At 33.8% G+C, this 23432-nt stretch overlaps 1 protein-coding gene across 8 annotated transcripts in view; it reads left to right on the top strand.

Annotated features, from left to right (window-relative positions):
• LOC128164854 (CAP-Gly domain-containing linker protein 3-like) overlaps positions 1-23432 on the top strand; it is a 134987-nt gene that overhangs the window by 108589 nt on the left and 2966 nt on the right. The window contains exons 1-11 of one of the 8 annotated variants that reach the window (XM_052828890.1): positions 2753-4308; positions 4546-4963; positions 7045-7203; positions 10689-10690; positions 15896-15949; positions 19697-19961; positions 20209-20464; positions 21632-21775; positions 22257-22456; positions 22793-22928; positions 23089-23229. In XM_052828890.1, the coding sequence (XP_052684850.1) occupies positions 4586-4963; positions 7045-7203; positions 10689-10690; positions 15896-15949; positions 19697-19961; positions 20209-20464; positions 21632-21775; positions 22257-22456; positions 22793-22928; positions 23089-23229 (1735 nt within the window). In that variant the 5' untranslated portion in view covers positions 2753-4308; positions 4546-4585. Of the gene's footprint in view, positions 1-2752; positions 4309-4545; positions 4964-7044; positions 7204-10688; positions 10691-12428; positions 12572-14462; positions 14635-14680; positions 14785-15895; positions 16057-16727; positions 16862-16903; positions 17015-19696; positions 19962-20208; positions 20465-21631; positions 21776-22256; positions 22457-22792; positions 22929-23088; positions 23230-23432 lie in introns of those variants that run through there. The other 7 variants (XM_052828884.1, XM_052828887.1, XM_052828882.1 and 4 more) reach the window with 7 other exon arrangements.

The raw sequence follows: 23432 nt of genomic DNA, 5'->3' as shown, positions 1-23432 counted from the left end.
TGTATCATTTTTCACTGAATCGTACAATAAAATCATCTTTATCCTCTTTTTGCACCTAAATAATGATTTATCTATCCTCAAAGTATTACTTTCACCTTCTTGTAAAGCTGAGTCATTGCACTGGAATTAAAATCATCAATAATCGCATATATAATGTTCAATATTCAGACCTTTACGCCCGGATTTCGACATGTTTCCCCCTTAATTGTAAAAAAAAAATGATGGGGGAAATACAATGAGTTAGCTACCCTCAAAGTATGTTTTGTCTGGGTAAGGTGGCAGGGGATAGTTTCGAATGAAAGACCCGGTCAAAAATTTGAAATAAAGGAAGAACCTGAGGTTTGGCTGGTTATTTGAGGAGTATAAATTGCTAGAATATTTATTGCATTCATTTTATGGATATAGGAGCTCATGTCCATTTCATTGATATATGACACTCTAGAACTGGTAGAACTTTTCATCAGATATGGAATAAAAATGGGAAACTGTGGCTAAAATTTGAACTTTAGGCTTTGTGCTTGAAAAGTAGGGGTGGGTTCAGAACACGAAATGTCACCCGAAAAGAAGGTGATTGACTTCCCTTTAATTGGTGATTATTTGCATGGGTAGACATTAAGCTACAAATTCTGTGGTAGTTTGTTGGCAGTTGCTCGGGACTGGAGCGTGGTGCTGGACCCATGAAAATGTAAAAAAAGGGCAATTTTTCTGAAAATTTTGAGACCGTTCCTGGCTATTCTATATAGTGTTTTATGTAAGTTGTACATGTTTTATTCTGAAATGTTTAAAAATTCTCAAGAATCAGGACCATGTGTCCCCTGCATGCAAACTAATTTTAGTAAATTTGAAAATCCACTGAAAAATTAGATCACATATATGCATGAGCACTATCTGCTTAACATTTCCTCGACCAAAAAAAACTATCCCCTGCCACCTAGATATTGTTCTATGAGAGTAGCAACAATTGTTCAAATTGTATAAAATGTATGTTATACTACATTGGTATCTTATGAAAAAAAAATTAGAGAAAAGTTTTGTTGTACATATTATTGATAGATGCCATATCTACATGCTCAATGCTCTTAGTCCTGTTAAGCAATAACTCACACATAATTGTAGTTTATTATGTATTGAAACATACATTCAATATCTCTATCAGTCACAGTGAATTAAGATCATCAGTGACAGAACAATTAGGAACGGGTATTGTTACATTTAATGTCAGTTTCCTTTGTCATTAGTGCCATCCATTTTGCAAGCTAAGCACCAATAGTTCTTGTCAGACAGCCCAACATAGAAACTAAAAGGGATTTATCGCGTTTTCAAAATTCCCTTAAAAAATTCTTTGATATGTGTATATGTAAAAAGATATTGTTGAAATGATAGTTCTTAAACCCAATTCAACACTTTTTTTAAACATCAAAAGTTTGAATTTCAAGATACAATAAAACTTGTCTAATCCGGCGGAGGGTGGTTCTGAAAAATTTGGCCATATTAGGCAACATCTGGTTTGGAGAACATATTGTTGCAAATTAATTTTAGTATTTAATGCAATAGATCTTGATCGTCTATTCTTGCAAAATATTTAATTCTTCTGAAATATGTTAGGCCCCCCCCCCCCCCTTGATCGTGATTATGGTGCAAATTTTCATTTTCTATTTGGAAAACAATAATTGCATAACGGAATACTTACGATAAAAATACTTTTCATGATAAATTTTCAAACACCTGATTAACCTGAGAAGTCCGACACAAGACAAGTGCATGAATCACCGGAAATAGTTAAACAAACATTGATTACGTGACGAGTCAACAGGTGGCTGATTATGTAAAGGTGAGAACTGTTTTGATGCAAGAAACAATGGATAAATTTACGGGAATTTAATAAATAAAAACGGGAATAAACGTGAATTTAATAAAGAATGGAGCAATACAACGCACATTAAACACATTCCAAACAGTATCGGCAGTCATGGTATCCAGAATCATGGCCTGAAAAAAATGAGGTTAAGTATAATACACAACCCCCTTTTTAGATGTAATTCTAGCAGTAAAAAATGTGTATTTATTTACAACAAGACCTAACAGTATCAACTGAAATGAGTTGCTAGTTTGGACTTCTATTCACAGTTGTTTAAATCAAAAGCAACGAAGGAAAATTGATCGATAATTGAGCAGTAATTATCCCGTATAAGGCCGATCGATAGGTGGCCGGATTACGGGAGATAACTCTCACTAATTATATTAAGTAGTTGGTTCTTTTCAAAGCGGCCGGTTAACAGAATAGACAAGATCCGGATTGCACAACATATTTTAAACATAAAATGGTAAAGAAATGTCAGGGAACTGAATAATTTCGCCGGATTTGACAACATGCCGGAATGCAAAACATCCGGATTCAACAAGTTTTACTGTATTGATATTTTGAAAAAGATAGTTGTGCACGCATGTGACCATCCCGCAGTATCTGCTCCCTCCAAATGTTTAATACTACATGTACTAAGTATATGAGAATTCATAATTCTTGAAGAATCAAAATCATATGCCACTTTTTGTCATATGCCACTTTTTTGGCATTTCATGTATGTTATAAGATGCAGTATGATATCTAGTTGGACATACTGCATTGCATATTTTCTTGTTTGTCTACAATCTAATTAAAATTAGATGTTTGATCCGCTCGCTTACTTGCTACATGTTTGTGTAGCGAGTAAGCGAGCGGATCAAACATCTAATTTTAATTAGATTGGTTTGTCTAATACGGTATGTGATCTGGGTTTTTGGACGATGCAACCTTTGACATGAAATTTTGTTACATCACTTATCAATGCACAGAGCGATATCATTAAAACATGTATACATGAGTATCAATAATTATGAGAGGTTCCAATGTCTGTCTATGGCACTGTCGGAATTTCTTTTTCTGTTCGAAGTTCAAAGCCAAACTGATTGGTTACAATTCCATTTGGCCATGCAACGTCTCACAGACCTAACCTCTTTATTTCTGTTGAGCTGTTAAGGTGGTGCTTTATTTCTGTTGAGCTGTTAAGGTGGTGCTTTATTTCTGTTGAGCTGTTTAGGTGGTGCTTTATTTCTGTTGAGTTGTTAAGGTGGTGCTTTATTTCTGTTGAGTTGTTAAGGTGGTGCTTTATTTCTGTTGAGTTGTTAAGGTGGTGCTTTATTTCTTTTGAGCTGTTAAGTTGGTGGTTTATTTCTGTTGAGCTGTTAAGGTGGTGCTTTTTTCTCTTGAGCTGTTAAGGTGGTGCTTATCCCAATCCATCTGGTTTTAATTTCTTCCTTCTATGGACCAAAATTCCGGTTCCAAGTAATTTGATCCTATTAAGAGCAATCTGGTGATGGACCAATCCTTAAATGGGATTTGTAGTTAAACACTTCTTGTAGCAATGTCTTTTCGTAATAAGATCTTTTTTTTCTGGCTTGTCGGTATAAACAAGATAGTTATTAGAACAATAATCGCACCGTTTCTGTATTGATTTTTCACATACACGTACATAATTCAGAAGGCCATTATTGACTGCTGCTAAGTTTATTTGGACTGTAAAATTGAGATTCTGTTAATGATCAAATATACATAAATTGGGTTATGCTTTAATGTTTTGTTGTGTGTTGAACATGAAAAGATCAGTGGTGATGTAGTTGTCCCAATAAACGCCCATGATCGGAAATTAAGTATTTACTGTGAATGCATTTAACCGTTGGTGTTAGGAATGAAGAGTTTCATGTGTCCTGCATTTAATGTTGTCTTTTACAATTAGTGCCAATTTTATATTAACAGATTAAGAAAACCTATTTTATTGAATATTTTTGAAAATGATCATTAGGGTAGATATGGTAGAACGTCTTGCCTGCAGAAAAGCAATACAGCCAAATCAATTTTGTAGACCTTAAGGCAAAGGGTAGACTCCTGTGAATATTCCTATGGGAGACAGTTTCGAACATCATTTGTGTAATGTTGAATAGAATCACAATATTTTCTCACAGGTTTAATTACCCTCAGACAAAGCACAGCTTTTTGTTCTCCTGGCTGGGGCCTTTTTCGATCTGTTTTGTAACTGAGCAAACACCGCTAATCAAATCAATGAAATAACTATACACTCTGAATAAAAATCATTCCATTTGGATCGCCACTGCAGGTGAATACTTTGCAGAGTTTTGATCTTGTGGAGGCTTTATGTCTGTTTAACATAGTACAATGCGAAACATTTCTTGATATGTGGGGAAGTTGGGGTTAATTATTGCTTGTTTATGAAGGATTTAAAAACCTTGGATTAATCTTAGAGCGTTACAAAGGTAGGTGAACCGTGGTAGTATTTTGAACCATTATTCTTTAAAAATAAAATAATTCTTTTCAGGCAAGGAATATGAACAAAATTTGAATAAGAAGGAGATTATGATAATAACATGTATTTTTTACTACAAAAGGTTTTGTTGATGGATAGTTTTTAGTGTTGGAGGTTTGGTAGAATGATAAAGGACGGTTAAACTCTCAGTAACTAGTGACAGGTCGTCTCTGGCTTTCTTTTTCAGGAACGTGAGTGATATCCCAGTGCAGTAGAGTCTACTCAGCATGGGGAAACAGAACAGTAAGCTCAAGCCCGAGATCCTGGCGGACCTCAGAAGTCAGACGGAATTCAGTGAAGATGAGCTTCAGGAGTGGTACAAAGGCTTCATAAAAGACTGTCCCAGCGGCCATCTCTCGGTCGAGGAGTTCAAGAAAATCTACGGAAATTTCTTCCCTTACGGTGATGCATCGAAGTTTGCTGAGCATGTGTTTCGGACTTTCGATCAGAACGGTGATGGTACTATAGACTTCCGAGAGTTTATCTGTGCTTTAAGTGTTACATCAAGAGGAAAGTTAGAACAAAAACTCAGATGGGCTTTCAGCATGTATGATTTGGATGGAAATGGATACATTTCAAAACAGGAGATGTTAGAAATTGTTACGGTGAGTGTCTGATTTGTGGGGGTGCAGAAAATCCATTGAACTGGTTTGAATGTTCTTTATCTCCATAACATGTATTTAAAAATACATGAAATATGTTTACTTTCACCTCACTGTCAGCGAACAATTTAAGACTTGGCGAATTCTATAATGTCTCAATTTATCCCTCTTTAAACAAAACTTTGGGAGAATTCAAAGCTAGGCAAAAAAAGGGCAAAAATAACACAGGGCGAAAACAACCCTGTATACAGTAGCATGTTAGTACAACACAGCAGGGGAGACCATGTTTTCACTCATTGAAACGTTGTACTAGTGGTATTTAATCATTAAAAATCATCTTAAATATCAGGACTGTTTTTCCTTTTCTTAAAAAACTGCTAATTAACTATTATTGCAGCTGAATTGATACACAGTAAGGAGATATTTTAGACATCAATTAAATAACATGCTCATTCTATTTGGGTATGTTAATGTATAGACATATAACAAATTTTACCAGAAGAACTGAAAACATTGCAAAATAGGTTCTGTTTTTAAATGTCAAATACAAATCTATTTTGAGATTTATTTTGATTTTTTTTTCAATCCCTTAGCTCTGCTTCAATAGTTGCTGAGAATTTTTTTTGTAACTGACCTTTCTTAAAGCAATAAACAAGAGAAAATGTTGCCATGTAGAGTTTAGTCTGTATCTTAGATGAAAGTATTTTTCAGCTTGATAACCAATACAAACATTAATGATCTATGCATGTTCAGGTGGAATTTGTATAGGAAGGAAGTTAAAATCATTCTAAAAAAGTACGATAATGGGCCTTGATGTAGATAATTGGTCCTGGGCTCCGACGAAACCTCGCAAGTCTGGTCTGTTGCTGAAGTTTGCAGATTCAGAACACTTTGTATACACATAATCATTTTTTCCTAAACAAATATTGACAAGCACTGCTCCTAGAAATTGTCAATTTATCTCAAGATTATGCGTAGTATTATTTTATGAATAAGCAAAGTATTAAGTGCAGAAATTGGATTTCCCCATAGGTCCTGCGACTTGTGTCCCGACCTGATATATGATTTTGTCTGCAGCCACCAGCCCTTGTCTTGGGGCTAGGAACGGAACACAGAAAATGTCATTATGATTTTTCTCTTATTGTTGTAAACGAAAACAGATGTGGTCATAGACGATTATGAATGGGAAGCTCCACTGTGACCTCTAAACTGTAATCAATCTATCATAATCCTCTGAAGGCCGATTAACCAAGTTTACGCATGATTAATGCATAAGGCAAATGTTACTTTTATGTTGCATGCTAAAATATTTACATTAGGGTAGATGGAATAAAAAAAAGCCTCCCTCGACATCTGTTTTTACTTCCGTACAGTTGTACTAACCTGCACAGTAAATAATTTATGATGGAAGTGATCAAAATCATATGTTTAATAGATATATGTACTGTACGATATGCATGTAACATGTAATAGCTGAAATTGCCATGTGCACTAGTTACAGGGATTATTGACTAAACTTAATTATTGCCTCATTATAAACCTGGATTTTAAGTAGGATCAATATGCATAAGAATGCTTGTTGCAGTGTTTTGGGATTTTAAAAAATAAAGAAATTTTTCTGTAGAAAAATATCCTCTCCCCAAATATCACCAGTAAAGACTACAATCTTTCAGTAGTGAAACACTACAAAGGAATTGAGCATGTGCATTTGTAAAAACAATGCATTGATCAAATGGAAAAAATGCCCTTTTTGAGAGTATAGCACTTTGCAATGGATAACGTGTTTGGTTTTGTAAACGAATTGGAGAAGTCTTGTATGTGAAATGGAATTCCATGAATAGTGAAAATATAAAAAATGGCTGTCAATACTTCATGGGTTTCATATATTGTAAAGTATTTTGTGATACTTTATTGATTTTCTTATGTAGAAGGTTAACACAGCATCCGTACATGTAGGTGATATCATATGGTTGGCTCTAATAAGTTATACATGTTTACACGTACAGATAAAAGTGCATTGACTGTAAAATATGGATGTATAGGTATAAGACTATAATGAATTCCCTTGCTCGTCTATTCCACAGGCTATTTATAAAATGGTAGGCACAGTAATGAAGATGCCAGAAGATGAGGCCACGCCCGAGAAAAGGACGGAAAAGATTTTCCGACAGATGGACAAGAATCTTGACGGACAGCTGTCATTGACAGAATTTATCGAAGGAGCAAAAAGCGATCCTTCCATTGTTCGTCTTTTACAATGTGATCCTAGTTCTCAAGGATGAGGAAGGGAGAGAACTCTCTTCATGTCTATGGAACTATAACATTGAATTTCCTCTTGTAAATACCAAAATGGACAAACATGATCCTTCACTGGTTTCTTTCCTCTTCTTCTCTTCATCCATTCATTTATTTATATATTATATATACATGACTGTATACCAATTTTGTTTATTGTTTTTAGAGAGATATGATATCTTTGTTTGGATATATTCTATATATTGATATTTACCGTATGTATTTGATGTACCATATTTCTGAAGAGATGTTCTCCCTTTTTTGATGTACAAGTTTTTTTTCTGATTGATGTACAATGATCTAGCCCGAGATAAAAAAAAAAAAAAAGGTTGAGTTCTTTGGTGAAAATTTATAATCTTATGCTCTAAAAACACTATTTTCACAAACCTGGTGAATGCAGGTTAATGTATTGCATTGTAAATTACACAGAGCACAAGGTAGCATGTATTATATTCTTGTATATTTAAAATTTACATGTACAAGTGACCACTTTATAGATTAATTCCTCTTCTTTTAAATTTAAGATATAGTAATCACCACTGAAACTAAATGAGTCTAATACACACATTTCAATCTGCACACAACAAAGCAAAGCAACAAGCTCCTTCAAAGTGACTTCACACTTCTTTTGAATCTTTTTAAATTTGACAATTATCATGCCTTTACAACAGTAAATTATTGCACAATGTTCAGATTCTTCTTATATCAATGCTTATACAATTTTTTTTTTTTTTTTTGGGGGGGGGGGGGATTAATTGAATTTAAAAATACAACTTGTTTATTGATATCTTAGGGACCATTTTACACCACTCTCCCTTTCCACACCTTGTTATTGTTGTGAATTTGTTTCAGTCAGATGTGCAAGACCGGTCCAGTATGTGTCATACGATGCACCTTACTGTGACTAATTTGCTTTCAACTTTTCTTTGCATGATTTTTTTTCTCTCAAAGCAGGTTGAATACAAATGTTTAAGCTTATTTATTTTTTGGCTCAGAAGACTATGAGCCTTGTTTATTGTTTGTGATTTTGTTCTTGTGGGCCATCATACACAAGAAAATTAAACCTTCCCACCTCAAAGTAGCTAGATCTTAATTGTTTCTGGTATCTTTTCATTTATTACTTTATGCATATATAATACTCTTAAGTTAAATGTGCTCGAGCTACTATGGTGTTTTTTTTCCTCTTTTCATATGTAAATGTTATATGAGAATTGCATGTCATTGCTTGTGAAAAGTTGACTGCTTCTGAGGAAATTTTTGCACTTCTAAATAGTGAGAGATTAATTCTAGTTGGAATTGTTGAAATCATAAATTTTTGTATATTTGCTCATTAGTGTGAAATCTCACTTCGTAAAACATTATTGTTGAGTGTAATTGAAAGTTTAATGATATTCTGTTTGTAGTTTAGTAGCTTCGTATAAATCATCTTCCAATATGGTAGTCAAAATTGACTGGTCATTATTTCAAGTACATGTAGTTGATGCACAGCCAGATTTGCCTCCCTTGAAAGATTTTTTTAAATCTGGAAGCCATATGGTATACATGATATCATTTGTACAATTCTATTACCAGTTAAAATTTAGCCATTACATGAATGTCTTACCAAAATTTCAATGCATATTAAAGTCCCGTTTTTATTTAAGACCAACCCCATTTTCTAGTCGTAATATGCAGCTTAAAAAGTAGAAATAGAAGGCTTAATATTTTAGTAATGAACAAAAAAAATCACGTTTTTTACAGTGCTTGTTTTTCATCCTATGATGTTTATTATACATATATATGTTGATTGGTACATTTTGTAGTATGATTTTTAGCCAATCAAGTTGAATGAAAGAGTTCTATATCCAAAGAGAAATTGTAGGTTTGTAAATGCCCATTTTGTAAATTACATTTAAAATTTGATAATGTACCACATAAAACTTTTTATTGGTATCTCTTACATATAAAGCTCAAGATTAAAAGCTGAACAGAAACAAAATATATAGTCACCACTGAAAAATCTCCGTCCAAGATATTTGGATCCCAACTATTTAAATCTATAGCATCTCTACTAGTGTTTTCAACTGTTAAAGTAGCTGTTAGTCTTAAACGTATCAGAGCATCTAAATATCTGTACCTGGTAGATTGTTTTTCCTCTACAAAAGTTAAAGAAATAAGGATAAACCTTGTATTAAAACAATGTTTTGAAAAATGAGTGCAAAGACCACCATCTTACAGTGTATATACTGAAAACTGCCATGCTTTTTATCTTAAGCTTACATTCTGAAGGGTAAATGTCAAGCTTAGGTAGAGTATAGAAAAATCACCCTACTTGATTTTAAATAGTCTTCACCAATCAAAAGTACATTTTCTAGTTACAAAGTCTAAAGTATGCAACATTCGACAAGAATCTTCTTTGCGTTGAATTCAAGCATTCCCCTATTAACACTAACAATGTATTCTCAATTTTAACTGATATGAAATGTAGATATTATTGTTAATCAGTAATTTTTATGATATGATTTATAACAAAATCTGAATGTATGTGAACTAACATATATTTTAATGCCGATTGGATTTATTTCAAGTTACTAAGCAGATATAATAAATAATTGTCAAGAGGGTTATACATTGATATACAACCCAAGAGCAGACAATTCATGTATTAATTTCGTTTTTGTAATTTTCTTTTTTCAACATTTAATGCAGTGCTCTTTATCTTGTATCATACCAATTAAGACTTATTGACTAATTCTAACATATGATTTGTAGCATTGGTGTGATGTTGTATATAGACCAACAATATCTGTGTGTTAACATGATCACAAACATTGATTTTTGTCATTTTAGTAGCATCTTATGACAATAAATCATTTTTCTCCTCAGAGTCATTTTCAGTTGTTTCAGGGTTGAACATTAAGGTCATTTACATACAAGCTATTAGCTATTTAAAGTTACAGGTGAACATTTGATTAATACATGTAGGCCTATCATAAATATGCATAACAATTAACACAATTTAAAGAAATGTTTAATTATATTTGGAGCCCAACACTATTCAAAATATAAAGTCAAACAAATATTGAATACACTGATGATCATAAGGGACTATCTTATGCTCTGGTGTCTTGTATATTGGTAAAACACTTATCAAGAACTACCTGCATCATGTGCATGGTTGCTTCCTTCAAATTTGAAAAAAAAAAATTAAATATCCTGTACTCAATTTACATCCAAGTAAAAACATGAAGCTCTGGTATATGTGAGCAACTTGCATAATACATGAAAAAAAATTCTTGTATGAATGAATAACTTGTGTTTCTTCAGAAATATTTAAGTCAACAGTGAATTATACCGAGCGCAGCGAGAGGCGGGCGAAGCCCGCCTCGCGAAGCGAGGATTAATGGTAACACGTATATATAAGAAAATCAGTGAAAAATGAAAGTTGAATCAGGGGTACTAAGGCCCAAAAAATTTTCTTCCAGCCATGGGCGCCGCCATATTGGCAGCCATTTTGTTTCTAAAAAGTTAATTCGATCATTGTTTGACCGGTACTTATCGATGTTTGTTGCCCCTAAACTCGATTAAAATGTTCCAATATTTAAATAAGAGGTAATTTGAATCAAAAGAAATAAAAGAGGACACCGAATAAGTTTCAATAGTGCTTCAGTCAAGAAACACGACTAGTTCTATGTATGCCTTATCAAATTATCAGATGGAAAATAAAAACATTAATATCAAGAAACTGATCTTTTAGATACTGAATAAAGTATTCAATTTTATCACCGCAGCATTTATATGAATTAAATTGATAAACAATGAAAGAAGAAATAAAAAAATGTTCGGAATAACGTAACTCTCTTCGGCTATTTCCGAAGATAAAACGTGTATTACGTTTGAAACATGACGTCATAATGTAGACTGAGCACGCGACGTTTCGTTAAACTTTGGCTAATGCTTTGAGTAGGCCTAGTCAATGTGCGGATCCTACTGTGTGCATTTCAAATAAATTTTATTCTACAAAAATCAAACTGCACTGTGTTAAATCTGCGCTCGGTCCAACGGTCACACCGTTTACATATTACCGAGCGCAGCGAGAGGCGGGCGAAGCCCGCCTCGCGAAGCGAGGATTAATGGTAACACGTATATATAAGAAAATCAGTGAAAAATGAAAGTTGAATCAGGGGTACTAAGGCCAAAAAAATTTTCTTCCAGCCCTGGGCGCCGCCATATTGGCAGCCATTTTGTTTTTAAAAAGTTAGTTTGATCATTGATTGACTGGTACTTATCGATGTTTATTGCCCCTAAACTCGATTAAATAAGTTCCAGTGTTTCAATAGAAGGTAATTTGAATTAAAAGAAATTAAAAAGGAAACCAGATATGTTTCAATAGTGCTTCAATCAAGAAACACGACTAGTTCTATGTATGTCTTATCAATTATCAGATGGAAAATAAAAACATAAACGTCAAGGAACTGATCTTTTAGATTCTGAATAAAGTATTCAATTTTATAACATTGACACTCATATGAATTAAATTGATGAACAATGAAAAAAGAAATAATAAAAAATTCGGAATCACGTAACTCTCTTCGGCTATTTCCGAAGACAAAACTTTAACGTTTTACGTTTGAAATATGACGTCATAATGTAGACTGAGCACGCGACGTTTAGTTTAACTTTGACGAATGATTTGAGTAGGCAACCATACTGGCGGATCTTACTCTGTGCGTTTTAAATAGATTTTATTATACAAAAATCAAACTACACTGTGTTAAATCTGCGCTCGGTCCAACGGTCACACCGTTTACATATTAATAAGGATTCTTTTAATTCTTTAATAATCATTCTTAAATATGTAAAATGGTTAAATAAATGTGACCTAGCCATGTATATCATTAACGTATAAAAAGTGCGTGTGTGCTCTATTGCTTACTTTTCCTGCCTAACAATAATAATTTTCATTTTCATTGCATTAAATTATACTCTGTTGTTCTATATGACATTGGGAAGAGCTTTCTAATGTTTACTTCATTTGACATTGAAGAACGAATATAATCTCAGCAGGTGCTCGTTTCATGTACAATATAACGCCAATCTCTCACCAGAGGGCGCGTTCCGCAAGCTGTGTTGAAGCACAGCGTAATACGCCCTCTGGTGAGAGATTGAATATAACGCATGCATTTAACGAACGACTTACTTTGTCTCATGCGGTTTTGTCCCTCCACGTACGAAAGAGTTCCCAAAGAAAGAAAGGACTGAGAAACAGAACTCTCAAAAGAATGTTTCGTCGAAATAAATGCATTCGATTACTGTGATTGAACATCAAAATAACAAGTGAGTAAAAGTAAAAATTAGATTGATTTTGGCAACTTTTTAAAAGAAATCATTCTCTTATAATGCCGAAAAGTTTCCTTGTTAAGTTCTGAACTTTCCCTCTCACTTGTAAAAAAAAATAGGAGTGTTGTTAAATTTTTGACAATTCATTCATTCAAACTTTAAAAAAAAAAATGATGATTTGTTACCAAAAAAGAAAGAAAATGAGTATCCCTAGATAGTAGATATGGCAAATAGCCTATAGGATGTATCAGGTTTCCTGATGGACAGCTGTACTGTAATTGCCATGATCTGCTATCTCATGCGCCTTTATAACCAGTTTATATATATTATTTTTTTGATAGGAAACATTCTCTGTGATACATTAATGTGGGATATTTGCTATTCTCTTTTGACATGTTTTAAGCTTTAAACCCCTGAAAGTGAGTCAACAGATACATACACTATAAATAATTGTGTTTCAATGTGATTTCATTCAAAGTACCCATTTTTAAAAATTTCCAAATGAATTTTTTTGTTTGATCATGTTGTATAAGATGTCAAAGTTATATGGTAGTCTTCAATAAAGCTTTCACAAACATCACTTCGATTTTGGCATTAAACTTTGCTCCTCTTCTCAAATTTCAATTGATTTTTTTTTTCTTGTTTCATGAATTATTTCTATTTTTGGGAAACTTCAAACAGTTGTTGCATCATGTCATTTCTCTACTTGTAAGGATTTATAAGAATTGAAAAAATTGCAAAAGGTGCAAAGACTGTTTTTAATCCAACATACAGTTTCAGCAAACTCTGAATTCTTGCAATAACTACTGGTAGGAATTCATTGCCTATTGTTTCCATTTATTATTATTTTTTTTTAAATTAGGTAGAATGTTACTATTATTTTTATGACTTAAAAAATAATGACATGAATCAATATTATTTTTATTATTACGGTACTATAAAATTCTAAAACTTTCTAAGAAATAAATTGCATATTTTTATGATTAATTGTAAGTATGTAACTTCGTACATTAATATTATTATTTAAATATCATAAAAATAGGCGATTTGTATTGAATATATGATAATTGTTTTTTTTGTAATTATTGTATGTACTTGTAGTAACAAATGCTTTGAATGAATCATTATGAATAATTTCAGTGCCATTTACATACCTCTTTCTATGTTACTTGTGAGCAGATACACATTAACATAATTACCTAAAAACTGATTATGAATACATTTATAGATACAGAGTCAGGGATACTTTGCATGTTTATATAAGTAGCATATTTTATGATTGTCTTAAGAGCTATGCCTTAACAAAATCATAATAGCTGGCTGCGTCCTTTTAAATGCCAGAGTCAAACTTCCCGAGTCAAACTTCTCCTTGAATCCAAGTGTCCTTTATGGAGAAAAAAATCCCATAGAAAAGAGACAAGAATTAGACATACTGTTTCATTCCATCTAGTTTGTACAGTTTTTGTTTTTATTGAGGTGACACAACACATGTTACACCAGGAATCAGCTTAGTGTCAGATGATACATTAAAATCAACAATGTAGGGAGTTGCCACATGTACTAGACCACTACACGTATTATGAATTTCTAATACCATTATACTGGTACATGTAAATTAAAAAGGGAGTTGTTTAGAAATTGATTTTTCTTGACAGAAAACCAGTGACATAAAGGTCCATGTAGTTAGACAGTTGAAGTTTAAGGAGACGAAATTGGATAAATAAATAGTTTATAGGTACTGGTATATATACATGTATATTGTATACAAACCTGGAAAAAGTAAAGCAAATAAAATGGAATTAAAACAGTTGTTCTTCCATAAACAGTCATCCTTTCATGAATGTATGAACTAGCTGTGATCTGTTTTCCTTCATTTCCTGTTGAATTCTGACTTGAATTTCGTTTTGCGCTGAATCAAGAGATTTCAGGATGTAAGTTCTTACCCTGGCCCCGGAACGCTGGTCGCTTAACTTCCTGTCATGTTTGTGTTACAATGTCACATCATCTTCCTCTGAGGATAATACGCTGTTCAGTTTTGCAGGATTTAAGGATGAGAGTTGGTGAGCTTTTTTTTCTCCTTTTAATTCTTTTTTCTTTGTTCTCTCTTTTGGGGTGGTTGACATGTTTACTTTGGTTTTAATTTTTGAGTCAAGTGACTTAATGCTGTTTGCACTAGTACCTCATCTACTAGTACCTCATCAACACGAGAGGTTTGTAAATTGATGTGTGTGCACATGTACATGTCGATAGAATAAGGAAACTTGGTATGTTACATTTTAAAAAACACATATTTATAATGTTTTTGCATATAACGGTACATGTATCCATAGAGAAGCTAATTTGATGAATTTAAATTATACTTTAGATCGACGATATTATGAACTTTATTATGGGTAAATTTGTTAACACATGTTTAAGCGGTATTTTTTAAATCATATATACAGTATAAACGTTTTATCCTTTCACTAATGATTGGTGATACTGCAGATCTTTCCAGGACATTTTATTTTTGATAAACACACATCTGTGAATCAAAATATGTTGACTTTCATTTTCGTTTGACTTATATCATTGATTTTTATCAAGAATTTAATCTACTTGTGATATTTTTGCTTATGAAGTATTTGATCTAAAATCAAAATCCTCTTATCTTTTGAAAAATCCATCCTGAATGATACTAGACTCCAACAGTTAGGTCAGCTATGTTTTCGATATTTCTTGTTACTTATAACTTAAGTTATGGCTAAAAATGTAAATACCAGTGTTACCAACAAATTCACATCCCATAGTACTGTGAAAATAAAAGTAGCTCCATGAATTATATGTTACATGTATGCTCTTTCAATTCTTTCATTAAATGTAACTTTCAACATGGCTGAGGTATGTTTGAATTGGTTGAATTTGTTGACCATATTCTGTCAATTCTATGTAATCACTCCAATGTTTGAAATGTATAAGCTATGTATACTAGTGGATTCTATATCACGATTAGATAACTCACAAAGGACATTTGATTTATCTAGAAGTATTACCCGTTAAAGGCAGACTTCTGAAGAGCAACCATAAAAGATAACTTTAACAACTCTCTGCCCTGTTGTCTCTAGGGATTTCTGACATTTTTTGTCTCATGGATCGCTGAAATTTACAATACTGTTACATGTGTCTGTATATATTTCATGTACAGAATGAGTTACACAGTTTAACAGCCAATGCTTTAATGAGCTGCACTAGGGAATAAGATTTCTATCTAGGTGGCACTTGAGTCTACAAATAATGGTCATTTAAACTTAATTTGTATAGAAGAATTTATTAAATCCTGAGCTGTGAAGGTTCCTCCATCTGTCATAGTGTCCCCTATTTAACAAGGACCAACATGTATGTATTATGAAGTTTTCATGTAGCGGAGCACTAATTTGAACTTTTTCCCCATTGAATGTAACAATCACTTTGACATATTGGATGCATTCTGCACAGAGCTGCATGTAAGTGATTTTCTATGATCTATAAAGCTATTGTTTAGTAAACAATGTTTTGCATGTGGACTAGTAGAAGAACTGCAAAATTGAAAAAAAAATTGGACTACTGAACTTGTAATGTAAGCAATATTAAGTCGAGTTTATGTTTGTAGTAGGCGATAGAAGTGTCAAAGGTCACAGTAGTACATCAGATTAACGGTACTACATGTACTTTATCAAGAAATTGTATTAAGATGGCTGTCCTGTCAAAATTGTGTTGATCATTAGGCTGAGATAACTAGATTATTTACATTTACTGCAAAGGTCAGAGGGGGATACACACAGGTCTATAGCTGTCACAATGGGGGTTCCACCAGAACATTTAATTCCACCGTAGTATTTATTAAATCATGCCTCCTATTGTTTGACTCTTCAAGTTCTACCCACAGTTATTTTATCAGACCGGCTTTGGAACTGTTCCAGTAGAGTCTTGGGACCAAATCTCCTAATTCCTTTAAGTTACTACAGTCTAAAGAATTTTTAATTAGATCATTACTAGGGTATTTTCCCCCTCCATTCAAAATTATGCCCTCAGTGGGCAGTTTTTTGAACACAAAGATTAATTTTTTTTTCACTCGCGGTCAAAAAAGAACTGTTTTTAAATACCAGTTCAGGAGTTAATAAAACACAATCTTTAAAAAAAGAACCACAGTTATTCTTTTTATCTTGATTACTGTGTAAACAAATGAAGGAGCTACTGAGTTAAGTTTTGCCCTCTCAATATGAGATCTAGACCTAGCTTCTCTGGACCTTTACTGTGCGAGAGATGCAGGTATAGACACATATTTCAGTTATATATTGTAGGTATTGTTATCAATTTGGATGGCTAAATTTAAAGGTTAAAAAAAAAATCCATATGACACATGTTGCACTCTGGATTAATCGTAGAGTAGTTGGGATGAAATAATGGCATACTTTATTCGAGGTAAGAAATCTGTCAGAATTTGTTGCCGGTTCCGCATCAAGATCTGGAAATGGTGGTTGTGTATGTGATCTGACATTTTTACCCCTCTCTTTTTATAGATTATTTAATTAATACTAATGGGGCTTTATTGTTCCATTGAGACTTCTCTAAAGGGCATGACCAGGAAAACTCAAGTCTGATATTTTTTTTGTTTCCTTTTTTATATTGTTGCAAATGTTATCTGCTGCAGTAGACATCCCCTCAGACCATGCTTTGTTATGATTTTTTTAATAGTTCGCTACTAACAGGTTTTCAATCATCTACGGAACAATAGTTTTTTTGTGATTTTGTCTGAGTCTCGTGGATGCTATCACTAAATTCACAAAGGTTCAGATTATTTATTTATAGACAAAATGGTAACTGAATCTGGTGAAAGCAAAGGGACAAAGATCTTAGAATAAACTTCGGTATTTACAATGGGGGGTAATTGGCATGACTGTCAACAGACGTCATATATTTTCGAGTTTCTTTGCTAAGCTGAATGACTTTTGTTCCAATCTTGGTAGAAACGGATTGATTTTGTAATCTTTTGGGGGTTCTGCTGCTGAGTATCCGATTTCCTAGAAGGAGCGACAATGACTATTCTTGTCTCACAATCCGCAAAATGTATGTCGATTGAGACAGATATGTCTCAGTGTATGAATAATATACAAATATGATTCCCTGAAGGAAAATTAATTTAAGCTGCATAATGTGTCAACTTATTTGTTATTGAGTTATCTGTCATTTAGAAAAAGGAAAAACTAGGAAAATTTACTGTTCTGATTGGTGTATAATATAATTCTTAGAAAAACTCATTCATCACTGAAGGTGAAACAGATTTTGAAAAAAAAATTGGGAAAATAAATGATAACTAGATACGACCTTGTTACGAGTAACGAGTAGGTCTTCCTTTTTTTTTTTTTTTTTTAGATAAAATGATACCATGAGATAGCGATACCATTTCAAAATTACCCCCCCCCCCCCCCAAAAAAAAAAAAATGAAGATAAAGAATAAAAACCCTAATTACGTCAGACATGGGCCTGACGATGACTCTTTCAAACCGATAATGTAGAGATCAACAACTTTGATTTTTATAATGCATAACAAAATATTTATCGTTTTCAAGTTATTCGTAATAGAATTTACGAGTCTCTTGGTCCCTAATTAAAGCGGCCAGCCCCTTTTTCTTGATTTTATTGGATAGAACTTTTGATTCTCTACTACTTTTGTTCTATATGTCTTGTCAAAATATCAACTGATAAAAAGATACTGATCAAAACATATGGAAATTTTGATTCGAAATCTGTACCCCATTTTTGTGCCTAAGCGAGCTCCAAGGTATAGCGCCACTGGTGCAAAACAACTAAATAGTGCACAACTTCAAACCATGCTCTACCTATCCTGAAAATTTCAAAGTCATATCTCTTATAGTTTCTGAGATCAATCTGCACAAAATTGGTCGTAAAAAATTACAAAATCGACCGTAAATCCGGACCGGAAGTGATGACGACAAAAAATTAAAAAACATATAAAATTCAGATAATTTCCCATCATCTGTGAAAAAATTGTTCAGATCGGTTGAGTAGTTTTTGAGAAATCGCGTGCACAAAATTTGGAAAAAAAAAATAATAATAAACAGTACGAAAACAATAAGGTCTTCCGTTGGAAACGGAAGACCTTAATTAAACTGGTTGATAATGTAAAACTTGTCAGGTAACATTTTTTGGTCCACTCCTATTCCAGTGCGAGCGATTGCATGGAGGAGCTGATTTAAAAATCGATCCCCAAAAATCTTGGTTTAAGACACAGCTAAGATTACTTTACAGTACTGGTACAATGAACAGCTCACATTGTGGTACAGTGGAGGTACAAGTCAGAGCTAAGATTGTGGTATGGTAACCTTACAAGTGTCAGCTTAGATTGTGTGAATTTTTGCCTACCAATCAGGAATTGTAGATGTTTCCTTATAGAGTCAAGTATCAGGGATGGTGGTATAATTATATGTATCAGTATGTTATACACATGAGTACATTTAACCTGACTGCAGTTTACTCTGATGTAATTTTAAAACATCCAGCTATTTTCATAAATTCCTCAAAAATTGCATAAAAATTCAGATTTAAAACAGAATAATAGGACTACATACTTAAGCTTCTGTTAAAACCTTCTAACATTTAAACTATAAGGCAGTAGAAGATGGAAACTTTATTGTTGTCAATTGTAAAGGCCAAAACAAAAAATTTACTATTCAAATCCAAGGTTGCATGTTCATCTAGTTCTAGGTAAGATTATTATACCCTAGCAAAGGAAGTTAAAGGGTATATGGTATATTATTTCAATCTTTGTCTATCCATCACCTATCTGTCCTTTATGTGTAGCAAGCCTGTAACTTTCATTAAAAAACATCAGAGACTATTACATTGTATATAGGATACTCCTTTCTTGAGACTGTGTCATGACCCTGGTCAAGGTCAAGGTTAAATCATCACCATGACATTCATCATTCATCACCATGACATTCATCTAAAAGAAGCCTTGTGAGGGGCACACATGCTCCTTATCAAATACATGTAGCTCTAGTGATATTTTACTACTCAATATGACCATTCAATATAACAGTAAGTAGTGTTAAACAGATAGATTTCTCTTTCCATTTTCAGAATGACACTAGAAGAGGAGAAGAACACCTCCCCTATCCCATCTCGCAGCTACAACCCAGAGCGAGAGAAACCAATGATCCACCCCTGTGTAGATCCCCCCGCCTGTGAAAGCTGTCAGAAACTTGAACTTTCTTTCTTTGACCCAGAGTGTCCAGGATGTAGGTCGATTCTTGAAAACCCTAACACCACAGTGCCAGAGATTTTCTCAGTCCTTCGGCAATGGACGCCACAAACTCAGCAGAATCTAGATTTACTTATAGATGAGGTAAGAAGACAACTATAATTTTACTCTGAAGACACTGTCATTCTGTCAAATTTCATTTAACATGTCCCAAAGGATTTTGTTTAAATCACTTAAAGTTGTCCATCAATTTTTTTTCTGGATAATAGCAGAAATACATGTGCCACTTTGTATGAATTTAAGTTTATCAAAGACTGAATTCAACAATACCTGTATAAGTCAAATGGGATGTTCATCAAAACATTTAAAAGTTTAACCTTTCTTTCTCCAGATTTTAAAACGTGGTGCTCACATTAACGATAGAGATGGCCTCACCGACATGACCTTATTACACTATGCAAGTAAATCAGGGGCTGCTGGGATAGGCGATGCTGACCTGGCCTGTCGGATGGTGACCATGCTCCTGGCCCAGGGGGCCGACCCAAACATCCGGTGCCGCTGGACCAATATGACAGCACTTCACTATGCAGCTTATTTTGATGTTGTACCTGTGATCAAAGTCCTTCTGAAGCACACAAAAGCCTTGGGTAAGGTCTAGTTCATACTACACAAAAGCCTTAGCTTTCTGACACAGTTCTTATGAAGCACATATAAGCTAGGGTCTACAAACAGCAACTCACTGGCTCAGTTCTGCTGAAGCACAAAGAGGCCTAAACTTTGCAAGCCACAAATCTCAACTTTAGAGCAAAAAACACTGTAAACCAGTGTTTATTTCTGTATAAACAATTTTGCAAGCTTGATGAGAACCTGGTTGTCAAATGTTTTTTACTATAAAGCAGTCCCTACATGTGTCTTGTATTTCCTTAAGAAGTCTAGCTGGTCATGGCCATTTTTAGACCATATCAATCTCCTTGAGAAAAAGAGCTTTATATACCGGTATATCATCGTAAATACATGTATTTGAAAAAATTGAGATTTTAGAGCTAAAATGTAACAAACTTTTCTTCAATAAATAACATGTAATGGCCAAAAAAAAACATAATTAATTTAAGTTAGATCTGATAGGTAATTTGTGGTCCATCCAGCCTCCTTTAGATTACTTAGTTACATAGGCTTGGTGTTGAAAGCAATGCACAATTTGTGGGATACCCACTGATGATCACATCTTTTACTAGAGACATGATCACCTTTGAATATCTGACAATGTCTTGAAAGTTCATCCTGATGACCCAGTTTATCACTGGGAAATTGTGTTATAATCGCAAATTAATACCATCAGACTTTCGAGCAATATTCCTCTTCACCTTATTTGTATTGTCATAAATAAGTGCAACTGGCTGATAAATTTAGCTGCCAAGCCTCTGTATGTGTTTGTTTAAATCACTTGTTTTGGTGTACTTGAATCAGCAGACTATAAAGCTGTGAAAGGTGCTAAAATATGATTACCACTAAAGGTTTTACACCAGATGCTGCTTCTGGACCTTTATACTTGTTATTCTGTAATATACCCTTTATTCATATAACAATTCATTTGGTGAGACAAACTTCCTGAACGAATATAAACCAGCCGAAGAAATACTAATAGTCAGCGATTAAAGTTAAAACATTTTACTGAAATTGGAATGTTCAATCTGATTTTCATACAAAAGTAAACAAATGCTTGATCCATATATAAACAAAATTGCCCATGCAAATTTCCTTGTTCTCCTGTCAGATTTATTTGTTTGCATAATTTATGTTTTGTTTACTTTCAGATATTGACAGTGTTTGTTCTGAGTTTGACAACGGTTCATCGTTACACATAGCAGCGTCCAATCTGGCATATGAAGCAGTGAGGGTACTGCTACAAAATGGTGCTGATGCTCTCCTCAAAGATGACCAAGGCAGAACAGCCTTAGGTAAAATACAATAATGATAGACATGAAATAGAGTATGTGGCTCAGTGGTCATCAACATTTAGTGTCACTGGTTCAAATCCCTTTAAATGTTGCCTATGAAGGGTGTGGCGCAGTGGTCATCAACATCGAATGTCACTAGTTCAAATCCCTCTTAATGTTTCTCATGAAATATTTTGACACTCACAGTCATATCTTACATCTATTTAGTTCTAACCACTAGTGGAATTTTTGGAACACATGTACAATGTATTAACCTTAAATGAAGCTACACCCCATTCTTGGGAGTAACTCAAATCATAAGAAAGGTCTTGATTAGTATAAAAACTGGCTTCATGAGATATCTGTGATTTCCAATTTCAAGAAATATTTCTATGCACTTGTATGATACATTTTATTTTCTTAAGGATTTTCTTCCTCACCTTTGTCATGTTATAACAATAGTTGTAAAATTATTTCAAACTATTTTTTGTTTATTTCAAAGAGTGCATTCCTGACCCTTCAAATTTGGATTCTGACCCAGAAATGGCAAAAATAGTAGTCAAGTTACGGAAGACTTTACAGGAAGCCTGTCAGCCCGCCCCTAAACAACCACCGCCAAATTACGACCTTGTACAGAGCAAGGTCACTCTACAGTCTCTGGGGCTGACCTTAGGGGATAAGGTCATGGTCGGAGGACTCAAAGTTAGTACATGTATCACAAGTATACAGAAGCTGGTTTTTAGCAATACATGTGTAGAAACAGAATTATTGTAAATGCTATACACGGAATATGATAGAGCTGTTTTAGTGCTCTTAGCTTTCCTGTTGTTTCATGTATGTGTCTTTTATTTAAAAATTTACCATTTAACTTTTAATAACATAACCGTGATAACTCACAATAAACTTGGAGGGTTGACCTGTTGAAAAATTAACTTTTAAGAGAATAGCTCACTGTAGACACAGAGGTTTTACCTGTATAAACTGTAAAAACATGTTCTCAACTTCAGTATCAAACATTTATAAGCATGTGTTTTACAGATTGGAACACTGAGGTATTGTGGACCAGCGGAATTTGCAGCAGGAATCTGGGCGGGGATAGAACTGGATGAAGCCGGAGGGAAAAATGATGGAAGCATCGGGGGCATCTCTTACTTCCAGTGTCCTAAAAATCATGGTAAAACAAATCACATTGTTTTAAGTGAATCTTAAAGCACGAGTGATGATTGAAAATTCTTTGATTTTGATTTTTTCAAAAAAGCAAGAAAACAACTAAAATATATGAGAATTGCCTCAGGAGATGCATAAACTGACAATGTTTGTTGGATTTTTTTAAGGTATTTTTGCCCCTATCAGCAAAATCGCCAAACCTGGGTCAGCCCCTCGTCCACGGTCTCCTGCTGTCTCTCCCCACAAGTCTCCGGTTCAGAGGGCAGGGTCCGTGGATGTGTCAAATATCAAGGCCAGAGTGGATACAGGTAATATTGGTTTACAGATACAGGTAATATCGGTGTATTGTAGCGATGAAAAATATCAGGAGTGATAATCAATGCTAGAGAACCTAAAATCAAACCATTTCAAAACTTGAATGTAAAGAACTATTATCTTTAGAATCTTCAATCTATGAAGGCTTTGAGTATGTACCGGTACCTTTATTTGTTGTAAAACTTTTGATAAAAGG

Source organism: Crassostrea angulata, chromosome 10, assembly GCF_025612915.1.
Source record: "Crassostrea angulata isolate pt1a10 chromosome 10, ASM2561291v2, whole genome shotgun sequence".
NCBI classification, from domain to species: Eukaryota; Metazoa; Mollusca; class Bivalvia; order Ostreida; family Ostreidae; genus Magallana; species Magallana angulata.
Note: the sequence above shows the minus strand (reverse complement) of the source record. Positions and strands in the feature narration are given on the sequence as shown.